At 45.4% G+C, this 13,644-nt stretch overlaps 1 protein-coding gene across 2 annotated transcripts in view; it reads left to right on the top strand.

Moving 5' to 3' along the window:
- Positions 1-13,644, top strand: part of KDM1A (lysine demethylase 1A) — a 206,653-nt gene that overhangs the window by 130,967 nt on the left and 62,042 nt on the right. For both annotated transcript variants that reach the window (XM_074976102.1, XM_074976101.1), the window contains 2 exons: positions 5,273-5,367; positions 8,482-8,624. In XM_074976102.1, the coding sequence (XP_074832203.1) occupies positions 5,273-5,367; positions 8,482-8,624 (238 nt within the window). The remainder of the gene's footprint in view (positions 1-5,272; positions 5,368-8,481; positions 8,625-13,644) is intronic.

Here is a 13,644-nt window from a genome sequence, read left to right as displayed (position 1 = left end):
GGGGATATGCGCCTCGAGAGTGGTCCAGGTCTCCATCCCAGGAACCGTGCCCACGTTGCCATGGTCACCCCTATCACGCTGGGCATAGACAGCACACCCCCAGGGACAGGTCCCCCCAGACGGTTCACTATCCCCAAGGGCAATCGTGGACGGGGACGGAAACGCAGCTATCTCAGGGGGAGTTGGTTCTGGAACCCCGAGATTTTTCCCTCGCAAAGCTCCAGCGAGAGGATGTATCATCGTGAACAGGACCCCGAGGGCTCAAGGGAGGCTTACCCCAGTGGTTCCTCTCTGTCCTCCCCTGATGAGGCTACGGCCCCAGGGGATGTCCACCCCCCGGACGATCTCAAACAGTTCCAAGAGCTGTTTAAAAGGGTGGCCTTTATGCAAGGCATCCCAACAGCAGAGGTGCAGGAGAAGCACCATAAGCTCCTCAAAAATCTGAGACCTCCGGCCTCTTCTAAAATAGCTATTCCGCTAGACAAAGCAATTATGGAGTCCGCTACCACGATATGGCAGACCCCAGCGTCCGCTCCAGCTATAAACAAGAGAGCGGATAAGAAATACTTCATCCCGGCGAAAGGCATGGAGTTCCTGTTTAGTCACCCACAACCAAATTCACTGGTGGTGGAATCGTCTCAACAGAGGTCAAAAACTTCCCAGTACAAGGCAGGGGGAACGGACAAAGATGCCAAGAAGCTAGAGCTATTCGGCAGAAAGGTCTACTCCTCCTCTACCCTACTGTTGAGAATGGCAAATTATGCAGCACACCTAGCGAACCATAATTTTGACAATTACTCCAGACTGACTTCTCTCATGGACTCGCTTCTAGAGGATAAGAATCCGGTGCTCAAGGCCATCATGCAGGAAGGCTACGCAGCCTCGAGGACAGGAGTTCAGATCGCCCTGGACGTAGCAGATACAGCGGCACACTCAACGGCTACGGCAGTGGTCATGCGCAGGGAATCCTGGCTTCAGACATCGGGTATCCCGAGGGATCTCCAGGCGAAGATTGTCGATCTCCCCTTTGACACGCAGAAGTTGTTTGCTGAATCAATTAATTCGGTCCTTCATTCCAGTAAAGACTCAAGGGCCACTCTCAGAACCTTGGGGATTTATACCCCTCCGTACAGGAAGAAAAAGTATTACCCTCAGCAAAGACGATACCCATATCAACCCCAGCGTGCTCAGTACCAAAGAGGCTACGAACAAGGGCGGCATCAACAGCACCAACAGTATGGAACTCCCAGGCGACATTCCCAACAGAGCCGTGCATCCTTGGGGCAGGGCCAAAGGCAACAAGTTTGACGGACAGATTGAGGGCTGCACTATCACTACCATCGTGCAATGTCATCCAAAGCTAATGTTCCATCATCGCCTCTGACCGTTCTACGCCCAGTGGCAAAAGATCACCACAGACAAATGGGTACTGGAGATCATAGCCACGGGTTACGCGATCCCCTTCCAGTCGCTCCCACCGCCACGACCTCCACCCAGGCCCCATCTCAAGGACACCTCCCACGAAGCGAGACTTAAGCAGGAGGTGGACCATCTTATGCTTATAGGGGCAGTGGAAAGAGTGCCGGAGCAACTCCAAGGGAAAGGGTTTTATTCAAGATACTTCTCACAGAGAAAAAAACAGGAGACTGGAGGCCCATCTTAGATCTTCAAGGCCTCAACCGGTACTTGCGCAAACAACGCTTTCAGATGATCACAGTCGCTTCTATTCTCACGGCACTGGACGATGGAGATTGGTTCGCAGCCCTCGACTTACAAGACGCGTATTTCCATATAACAATCCACCCGGCTCACAGACGCTTTCTCCGGTGTATGGTCGGCAAAGAACATTTCCAATACAAGGTTCTGCCGTTCGGCCTCTCCTCGGCCCCCAGAGTCTTTACCAAGACCCTGGCAGTGGTGTCAGCCTACCTGCACAGACAGAGGGTGTTTATATTCCCATATCTGGACGACTGCCTACTGAAAGGGGCTTCGAAGGAAGAGGTACTACGCATGGTACGCGTTACAGCAAGCACGTTCTGTTCGCTGGGCCTGGTCATCAACCTCGTGAAGTCAAAGATAGACCCCACACAGGACATAGAGTTCATAGGGGCACGCATAAACTCCATCACAGCACGGGTTTATCTACCAGATGCTCGCTTTCGCACTATTGGTTCCCTCGTACAAGTCATCACCTTCAGCTCCATGGTGCCAGTTCTAACGTGCTTACAGCTGCTAGGCCACATGGCAGCAGCAACGTTCGTAGTGCAGAACGCCAGATTGCATATGCGCAGCATGCAGCATTGGCTGGCGAGCGTCTACAAACCGGCAACACACACCGTCCGCAGGGTGGTGTCGCCCACATCAGAGGTGCACAGATCCCTGCAATGGTGGGTAAACCCCAAGAACATGCTAACAGGGGTACCCTTTCATCATCCACAAATCTCTATCTTCCTCACCACCGACGCCTCCCACATAGGGTGGGGAGCACACATGGGTGAAAAGGTGACGCAGGGACTGTGGTCCCTTACGGAACAGTCGCTGCATATAAATATACTGGAGCTCAGAGCAGTGTTCAACGCCTACAAACACTTTCGAGACTATATACAAGGCAAAGTAGTCGGGATCAATACAGACAATACCTCCACCATGTTTTATATAAGTCGACAAGGAGGAGCTCGGTCCTGTGCCTTATGTGCGGAAGCAGTCTGGCTGTGGAACTGGTGTATCGCCAACAATATAACCTTGAAAGCCTCGTATTTGCCAGGCGCTCACAACGTGAAGGCAGACCAGCTGAGCAGGCGCTTCGCACTCGCACACGAGTGGCAGATCGGTTCCGATCTGCTACAACCGCTTTTTCACGCATGGGGGTTTCCCCAGATAGACCTGTTTGCCACTCAACACAACAAGAAGTGCCCTTAATACTGCTCCAGGGCAGGACTGGGATGGGGGTCCCTGGGGGACGCATTCGCGATCTCATGGAATGGCCCTCTGCTCTACGCATTTCCTCCCACAGTGCTAATCCACAAGGTCTTGCAGAAAGCCAAGGGAGAGAGAGCCCGCATGATCCTAGTAGTCCCAACTTGGGATCGACAGCAATGGTTCCCCTTGCTTCTGCGCATGTCGGACCGCCCACCGATGCCCCTTCCAGTGGCGCCGGACCTGCTCACGCAAGCCCAGGGGTCCATAGTGCATCCACACCCCTGAGGCCTGCAACTGCAAGCATGGTTAATCCATGGCTCAGCTCCTTAGAGAGTACATGTACAGAGGGAGTGCAACAAGTCCTAGAAAGTAGCCGAAGGACTTCTACCAGGAAGACCTACAAGCAGAAGTGGACTCGATTCACTGCATGGTGCTCTACCAAGCAGTTAGCTCCCCTTGATGTGCCTATATCTGTAATATTAGAATATTTACTGGACCTCAAGAGAGGCGGACTTTTCCTATCCTCGTTAAGGGTCCACCTTGCCGCTATATCGGCTTTCTTGCATGAAGAGGAAGGGCCCATGGTGTTTGCCCATCCCATGGTTATCAGGTTCCTCAAGGGGCTGGTGAACCTGTACCCCCCTCGGAAACCACTTCCACCTTCGTGGAGGTTGAACCTGGTGCTTAACGCGCTAACGGGACCACCGTTTGAACCCTTAGCCACAGTTTCCCTTCGTCTCCTTACAATAAAAACAACCTTCCTTCTTGCAATCACGTCAGCTCGCAGGGTGAGCGAGCTTGCGGCAGTTATGGCAACGCCACCCTGCACAGTATTTTCAAAGGAGGCACCTTACGGCTGCATCCAGCCTTTGCTCCGAAAGTTTCTTCAGAGTTTCATATTAACAAACCTATAGTTTTACCCTTGTTTTATCCAAAGCCTCATAACTCCAACAAAGAGGCGCGCCTACACCTCCTGGACGTGAGGAGGGTGCTGGCTTTCTATATAGAAAGGACTAAGTCCTTCCGGAAAACGGATAGACTCCTAGTCTCTCTCTCGCTCCCAGATCAAAAGGAGAAGGTCTCTCTTTGCAGAGAATCTCGAAGCACATCGTATCCTGTATAAAAATGTGCTGCGAACGTAGAAAGACTCCTTTACTGGCCCCGCCTAGGGCTCACTCCACTAGGGCGGTGGTGTCATCAACAGCCTTTTTCAAGGGCATTGCGTTAAAAGACATCTGCAGAGCGGCGACCTGGTCATCCTACGACACCTTCGCCAAGCATTGTGCCCTGCACAGGGTATTCCAAGAGGATACCCGTCTTTCAACAGCGGTCCTTTCGGGGGCAAGCTGCACATAACCCGATTACCCACCTCCTTTCTTGGGTTACTGCTGGGTAGTCACCTATTGTGGAGCACCCACCGGGACACTTGAGGAAGAAAGAGAAGTTACTCACCGTAGTAACGATGGTTCTTCGAGATGTGTCCCCGTGGGTGCTCCACTACCTGCTCATCCTCCCCGCTTCGGATCTCTGTTTAGTATTTTTCAGGAGCATCCGAGGCGGTTGGTCAAGTAACTGGCGGGGACCGGATCGCGCACGTGGCCGGGAGCGCGCAAGGGAGCGGCGCGCACCGGCGCATGCGCGGTCCGGCAGAAACTGCTGGAAAGATCCGATCTGCGGCACCGGGGTGAGCCCGACACCTATCGTGGAGCACCCACGGGGACACATCTCGAAGAACCATCTTTACTACGGTGAGTAACTTCTCTATCTGTATGCTTTGGAGCAGATACTTGAAATTTGGTTGAACTCATGGTTGTCGTTTATGTCAGATGAGTCTTTTGCTGCTTGTGAAACAATCCACGTTTGGCCTAGTACTTGTTCTCTGTTCTGTTTCCTTTGTCCTTTTCCATCTTAGTGGATCACAGCGATGCATATCTTCACATCTTTATTTCCCCTTACACCAGCACTTTGTTTCACTGGCCTTTGTGAACTGAATTCCTCATGTCCTATGTCTGTAGTGCCAAACTTCTCAGAGTCCGTTCCTTAAAGAGCAGTGTGCGTTTTGGAGTGTTTATTTCTCTGAGTGTTCTTAATAGTTTGTTCTGCTCCTCTTTTGAACTTGTGGGAAATGCATCCCGGCTAGTTGCTACCTTAGAGTTCAGTTTCCTTTTTAGCTCTCCATATCTATAGTTCTTTCCTTAAAAGGTGGTGGTGCTGGGTCTTTTTTGTTATAACACTTGCTATAAGGAGCCTTGACAGTATTTGCTGCTTTAGGACTGCATTTATTGTTTTATTTTCAGTCACCTTTTTGCTCTGTGCTTGAATGTGAGATATACTTACTCAGAATCTCTTCCAGGAGGGAATCCAATGGCTGTGGTCAGCAAACAAGTAAATATGGAACTGGCTAAGATCAAACAAAAATGTCCTCTTTATGAAGCCAATGGACAAGCTGTAAGTTGCAAATTTTCAAAAATACTTGTCCCTAAAAAAAAATGGTTTGAAGAAAATAATGCATTATAGAGCTTTGCCTTAGAAGGCATAAAATACAGAACTATAAACTGTTGTTTTGGCCTCTTTTCTCTTTTGTTGATGCTTGATTTGGCAGTTATGAAGCTACTTCGCCTTAACTCCTCAGTGTAAACTTCCTTGGAGATACGTTGCTGGCTAAACTTTCACAATTGGGAATGTGCAGGGACCGACCACTCAAGAAAAGAAAGCTTCTTCCTAGAAACTGGAATTTATTTAGCTGATCCCCTGCATGTTCACATCCACACCTATTTTCTTCACTTCACTGGAGTCTAATTGTTGAATTAGTGGAAGGGAATAGAAAAAGGATTGTTGGGATCACTTCCCGTTTTATACTATCAACAGTTCAAGAGGGAAAAGGGGAGAGAGATGGGTAGCACCCTACAGTGTTCCAGGAAGATTCCAGTGCACTTCTTCTGTTCTTTGAATGGGAACACTCACTGTAAATATCTCAGAGAGACTGGTAATTAACCTTCATTTTTACATCTCATAAATGAAAATTGTGGCAAAGATTGTTTAAGTTCCTGATGTTTTGAATTATTTAATGTATTTGATCCTAAGATATTAGAGACAAGTTGGGTGAGGTAATATCTTTTTGGACAAGCTTCTGTTACCGAGAAGGGTATTAACTGGCCATTTCACCTTCAGAGTGGTCCGGTGAAATATGTGTTAACTGCTTATGTTTAACGATATAAGTACATCATCCTGAGCCAAAGAAGAGTTTTGTGTAAGCTTCTCCTTCCAGCAAGTTGGTCCAATAAAAGATTATCTCAACTACGTCCTCCTCTCTCAATTATTTACTATAATGTGGCTTATTCTTCCTATGTGTACTCCACAATTTCCCTTTCTAACCACTATTACAAGGGAAGCTGCTGATCTCTGTACCATAACTGCTGTATGGAGCAAAATACTTCTGTCTGTAGCAGTAATGTGTTATTTGAAAACTAGTCATGCTTAAGCTATCTTCCCAAATCCCATTCAGTCTGTCTGAGTTTCTTTTCCGTGTAGCTTGTCACAATATTTGTGTATATTATAGATATTTTTCTCCCTGCCACCATCATCTGCTCAATTCATTTAAAGTTGATAGCATGTACTTGATAGTACCTTTGCTTCCACAGTGCAGCATTGTTTCGCAGATATTGCATACATTGAAATGGACTTCTTTCCTTCATTGGTAAATTCACGTTAGCTATAGAAATGCAGCAAAAGGACAGGACTGTTTACATTTGCTTGCTTGGGCATGGTGTGATTGTTTTAAGTTATTCTTTGTTTTCTATTTGTATGCTGTGTGTTGTTTCATTAGCCTTGTTTTACCCTAAATGCACATATGGCCTTTTGGAAGCTGTTTCATTCTTATGTTCACCCTTAGTTTTTCCTTTTCTGAGACTTGCATAATCTGTTTTTTGTTGTTGCCACTGCTAAAAAGTGATAGCTGCTTCTGCTATGCTTTAAAGCTTGTTTTGATTTTACCTGGTTGTACAAAACTTACCTTGAAACAGCTTTTAGGCGATTTATTGTTTATTTCTCTTTCTGCTGCAATGATTAAAAGGACACTGTCAAGGTATTACTTAAATTTTTTAATCCCTTTTGTTACATTTACATCCCTGAGTTTAAAATTGAAATACATTTCTTTCCCTCATTGGTACATTTGTGTTGACTTTTCATTGTTGGATTGCTTTTGAACGTTGGGCAGGTAACTTTGAATGGTCTTAAGGGAGAATAAATGTACACTGACTGTGCAGACTGAAAGGAAATACACAGGTCTTATGTTGGACCTACAGCCTTGACAGTGTCCCTTTAAATATACCTCTTGACTAGAATGGGAGCCGAAGTACAGTCACCAACTTAACTATGAACTTCCTGAGTTTGTTGCTCCATCTTGCCTGTCTAACATTTTCCCCTTTCCATAAGGTCCTTTTATATTCTCAGAACTCAGGAAGAGGCTCCCCAATGTTTGTCACTGCTGGCCCCTTCCTGCATTTGCAGCAGCAGTAGTAACCACTGGTCAGACCTGCTGCTGCTACACTTACTAAGTTGACTGTTCTGCTGTATACTTGGTGCAGTGATTGCCATCTAGTGAGGTGTGGGAGGCCTCGAGCACTGACTGATCTGTTAGAACTGCTGTGACTCTGTGGTGCTATGTTGAGTGATTTTACAATAGTAACACCAAAAATGTTTAAATAAATTATCCCTTCCTACACAGCAAGATTGAAAAACGTAGAGGCTACCAGCAACACCCCACTTTATCCAATAATAGGTGAGGTGGCACTGCTTGCACCATCAGCAGCCAAGCTCCCACATGTATAATACTTTCCCTCTGCCTATCAGTATAGCTCAGATCCTCAGTGGAAGGTGACAAACTGCTCAGAAGAGTGTGTGCCTGATGTCTGAAAGCATAAACACACACCCACAGGTTGGACATTGGTCCTGAAGTGTTTCATTTAATCAATTAATTGTGGAATCCTGTTTCAACTAACATGGTTTTTGTCATGAGTGGGGGTGGGGGGAGTCCACTAGACAGTGCTAGTTACCAGCTCAGAGGTAAGAGAAGAACTTGGCTGATTTCGCCCCAGTGTCCTGCATAATGAGATTGTCTCATCATTTTAAAGAACTGAGGACTTCAAAACATATAGATGCCTGTCCTAGTTTCTTTTTATTTAATTAAACTTCTAAAAAGAGTATAACATAAGTCAGCACAGTAATGATTCTGTCAATACCAGTGTAACACTATGCATTTGTGCTCTGTCTTGCTCTTTTGCATGTTACATCATTGCTATGTACAGTGCTTACATTTAGACATGGAAGGATTGGAGTCAACTTGTGGTACTGAATTAAAAACATATCTTGTAGGGAAACTAATACCACAGTGGGAAAGGAGGTGTAAGCTCTATCCCTCTGAAGTCTTTCCAGGTGTCTGAACTTTACCAGTTTCCACTCCAGACCTGTGAGATTCCACATTAATTAAGTCCTCCTAATGTGGAGCTATGGTGTTTCTGTGCTTTAATATTCACAGAGACATATCTGTTCTTTGACTTGCAGGTTCCTAAGGAGAAAGATGAAATGGTGGAGCAGGAATTCAACCGTCTGCTGGAAGCCACCTCCTATCTTAGTCATCAGCTGGACTTCAATGTCCTCAATAACAAGCCAGTCTCCTTAGGACAGGCTCTGGAGGTTGTCATACAGTAAGTGCCCTCATGCTTTGCTGATAGAAATTAATAGATTCATAGGCTTTAAGGCTGGACGTGACCATCATGATCATCTAGAGCTTGTGTATACTTCTGGAGTTCGATTTCACACATCTGGTAAAGACATGCAAAATTGATCTGTGTGGGGTTGGCAGTCAACCCCTGTAGTCCTGGCTTTTGTGAGGAACAAGGGAGGTCAGTGGGAGCAATGCTTCCATCAAGCTTCCTAAGTGAAGACAGTCAAAAAAGTCGATTTCCAATATGGCGATTCTAGTTGCACAACAGCTGTAGCTAGGATTGCGTATTTGAAATTGACTTTCGTGTCTAGTGTAGACTTGGCCCTAGTCTGACCTCCTGTACATCACAGGCAACAGAATCTCATACATCCACTCCTGTAATAGACACCACTAAGCATAATTTAAAAACTTCAAGGTACAGAGAATCCATCATCTCTTCTAGTTTAAACCTGCAAGTAATCTGTCCCCCGTGCTGCAGAGGAAGATGAAAAATGCTCAGAGTCTGTGCCAATCTAATGGAAGAAAATTCCTTCCCAATCGGAAGTATGAATCTCGAGCATTTTGGCAAGATGCCAGGAAAGAATTCTCTATAGTTGCTCAGAGCCTTCCCCATGTATCATCCCTTCACCAGTCACTGAAGATATTTGCAACTACCAGTCGTGGTTTGACTACATGACCATCCTATCCATGAACTTATCTTTGAAAAATCATGGAAGATGAGGGAAATTTCAGAGGACTGGTAGAAGATGGATATAGTGCAAATCTATAAAAAGGGGAATAAAGCCAGTCCAGAGAATTGTAGGCCAATCAGCTAAACTTCACTACCCAGAAAGAGTAAATGATCAAGAAACCAATTTACAAACACTTTAGAAGATAATATGATAAGTACAGTCAAGAACAAATCATGTCAAACCAATCTAATGATTTCCTTTGACAGCGTAACAAGTCTTGTGGATAGGGCAAAGTGATTGAGAGGGTGTTTCTTTAGTAAGGTTTTTAATACTGTCTCCCATGAGCTCATAAACTAGGGAATATGGCAGACTGGTACTCTGCCCTTAACTTAAAGGATGCCTATTTCCACATTTCATTTTCCCTGGACATAGGATATTTCTATTTGTGGTGGACTGACACGATGCTTCTCTTTGGTTTGGGCACAACCCCAGGGGGTTTTATGAAGTGTATGGCCATGATTGCATCTTGGCCTTGTAAACTGAGGGTTGTGAGTTGAGTATCTAAAAGAGTTGTGTGGGGTTTTTGTTTTTGTTTTTTTTAATTTTATTTTTTTTCCTCCCCAGTCTGTGAGGGAAGGTGATAGGTCCTGCTGTGAGTGCAGGCTGCTGGAACTGATGACCTCTCAAGTTTCCCTACAGCTCTGAGATATGTTTACCTGAGACATCTAGGTGTACACATCTATTGTTACCTCAGCAGTTGGCTGATTTTTGAGAGCAAGTTTGATGTAGTGTGAACTTAGTGTGGGCTATTGATCATGTGCTGCTTCTGTTGAAAAACAGAAATCAACATTAGTTCCAGCACAGAGAATTGAGTTTACAGTGACAGTGCAGACTCCACTCATGCCAGGGCCTGCCTGCCTGCCTGCCAGAAGCCCAGATCCAGACAGTCAGATGTGATGGCTACATCACTGCCCTTCCTCTTATTTCTGCTTGAGTCTGCCCTAAGCTGCTAGGTCACATAGCATCATGCACTTTTAGTGCAATATGTGATGCTATGCCTCAGACCCCAGGAAATGTAGCTGAGATGTATCTGTTCTTTAGGCAGACATCACCTGGATTCCATTCTCATGAGCCCACCAATAATTTTGGTGTCTGTCTCGTTGGACACATGTGCTTTCAGATGAAAGGAGTTCTCTTTGTGGTGAGCTGACTATTGGCAATCTTGGTTTCAAATTCACCAGACCTGACACAGGGAGCCCAACTCGGTGGTCTCAGGACCCAGGGTCTCTAGTCTTAGGAAGAGCTCTCCCTGCACCCAAACTTCAGGGAGTTCCATGTAATACATGTGGCCTGCCAAATATTTTGCCTACAGCTGCCAGGCAAGGTTGTGCCAGTCCCAATGGCCTCAGTGTTCTATATCAATAAAGAAAGGGAGACTTGCTTCTCAGCCCTTTATCAGCAGGCATTCCAACTGTAGGACTTTTAGAATGAACCATCTGCACTTTGAAACATGGAGATATACATATCATATCCCATGGAGCTGGAAGGGACCTTGAAAGGACATCGAGTCCAGTCCAATGCACTTACAGCAGGACCCATCACCATCCCTCATAGATTACTTATTTTAATCTAACCTGCCCCAGAGCCTTGAAAGGCCTCCTTAAAGATTGAGCTTACAACCCTGGGTTTACAAGGCCACTGCTCTACCCACTGAGTTATTCCTCCCCCTGAAAAAATATAGAACTAGAAGAGACCTTGAGAGGTCATTGAGTCCAGTGCCCTGCACTCAAAGCAGGACCTATCACCATCCCTGACCGCTTTTTTTTTAAACCTGCCCCAGACCCTTGAAAGGCCCCCTCCATGGGTTTACAAAGCCTGTGTTCTAATCATTGAACTACCCCTTCCCATATTGTGCCCATGAAATGACTTTAAGGATCCAAAAGGGGTTAGAAAGTGTCTAATCGCAGATTTGTGACCTTCTTTTCCCACTGGAGATTTCAGCCTGGTCCTGTCAGGACAAAAAGGGCCCACCTTAGCAACTTGTTTTCTGCTGCTCCTCTCATAGAAGTTTACAGCTACTTCAGCCGGAAGGGTTTCTGAAGTCAAAGCCCTAAGTTCAGAAACCCCTGATATGGTGCTCTTCCAGGATGAGGTCAGCTGCATCCCACCCAGCCTTCCTACTGAAGGTGGTGTCACGGTTCTGTAACAACCTGGACTTTTTTCCTGCCCTTCTTCTTTCCAAAGCCCCACAGCACCCATGTGAAATGTTGGTTAAATATTGTAGAAGTTAGATCTGCCATGGACTCCTGGACTAAAAGAACTAAGTCTATCTGCAAATCTTTGCAGCTTTTTGTAGCAGTTTTGGACACAAAGGGATGACTGCTGTCATCCCAAAGGATCTCATCCTGGATAGCTGCCTGCATCTGTGCTTGCTGAAAGTGGGTGAGGGTTCTGCTTTCAGCTATCATCAGAACTCATTCCACAAAACTGTAGGCTTCATCAGCAACATTGCTTTTGCAGATTCCACTCCAGGAGATTTGCAAGGCCCCGAAGTGTTTGATTTATATTTTTGCATTCCACTAAGCCACCACCCAACAGGCCCACAGTGACACGTTTCGTGAGAACAGTGTTGCTATCAGACTGTTCATGAACTCCGAGCACACCACTGCTTGTCATGTCTGTTCCATGCTAAGTGATGAGCAAACGTTTGAGGAAAAATCTGTTACTAACCTTCTAAAATAGTTCTTCGGGATGTGTTGCTAATGTCCATTTCGTGACCCACCCTTTCAAACCCCTGTCGGAGTCACTGGTCAGAGACAGCTAAGCGTCTACAGAGCCAGTGGCACTCCTTAAACTAGCGTATAAACAAGGCACTTGAGAGCACCACAGCTGACCCTATAAATACTATTAAGGCCAAAAATCTCTGCGAATGCGTGTGGCGTGCATACTCCTAGAATGGAGTGGACATAAGCTACTTGACTGCTTTTTTGTTTGATAGTGTATAGACTAGCACAGCTCCCTCTCTGTTACTACTTTTCATCCATGCATCCTAGGATTACACAAGCCTTTTTTACAGCTGCATCACATTGGGAACTCATAGTCATTCTGTGATCAACTAGTTCACATTGGTTTTTCCTCTCTCTCTTCCTCCCCCTCCCCCTCAACTCATAAATCTGCTGTTTAAAGCAAATATTCTTGTTTAGTATCTAAGTGCATGATCTTGCACTTTGCACTATTCAGTACCATCCCATTTCTTACTCCAGTTTTCAAGGTCATCAAGATCTTTTTGTATGATATTCCTCTCTGCTGCTTTAGCAATCCTCACATCTTCGTATCATCCACAGATTTTATTAGCACACTTCCACTTTTTGTGTCAAGATCATTAATAAAAATGTTTGGCCCTGATACCAATCCCTACGGACCTCCACTAGTCATCGTCCTACTACCTGATGGTTCACCTTTCAGCATAACCCATTGTCATGTCCTTTTTAACCAGTTCCTTTACCCACTTTTCAGTTCTTGTGTTAATCTGCATCTTCTTCAGGGGACAGCAGACATCAAGAAACTCCATACACGTAAGCCGGTCAGTGAACACTTCCATGGAGTGGGCCATTCTGTTAAAGATCTGAGAATTTGTGTCCTGGAGCAAAAAGAACTTAAAAACAGATTAGAACCAGAAATTTGGGAGTTGGAATTCATATTCAAATTTGACACATTAACACGTAGTATGAACAGAGACATCAGTTACCTTACGTGTTAAAAGGACTGCTTCACTTCCTTTGATGCTCATAATTATCTCAGGCAGGACAGTTAACGTTCCCCCTCATCCCCCTCCTTCAGTTTTGCATATTTGATTTGTCAGTTTCTTTTTTTTTTGGTCCTCTGTACTTATATATGTCAGTCTGTATTGGAAATGAGATTGATCTGATGAAGTGAGTCTGTCCCATGAAAGCTCATCACCGAATAAATCATTTTGTGAGTCTTTTAAAATACTACGTTTCTGCTGTTTTGTTGGAGTACAGGCTAATATGGCTACCTTTCTGTTACTATCATCTTCTGTTTAACTAATTTCCCTTGGTTAACTTTTCAAATGCCAGGTAGATTAGGTGTACTGCTTTCCCCCCACCCCCCACTGCAAAAAAAAGTCAGTTTCCTTCTCAAGAAGGAGATCCAGTTTGTCTAGCATGATCTACCATTTGTCAAACCAAGTTGTATTTTATCCCAGTTACCTTTTTACCTCTGTCCTTCACAACTGTCTTTTTCAAAATACATTCACAGACCTTGTAATACAACTGACATCAAAGAATGCAGGCATTTCCTGCATTACGT

The sequence above is a fragment of the Carettochelys insculpta genome, chromosome 24, assembly GCF_033958435.1.
Source record: "Carettochelys insculpta isolate YL-2023 chromosome 24, ASM3395843v1, whole genome shotgun sequence".
In the NCBI taxonomy this organism is placed as follows: Eukaryota; Metazoa; Chordata; order Testudines; family Carettochelyidae; genus Carettochelys; species Carettochelys insculpta.
The sequence above is the reverse complement of the archived record's forward strand: the minus strand, read 5'-3'. Positions and strand labels throughout refer to the sequence as shown.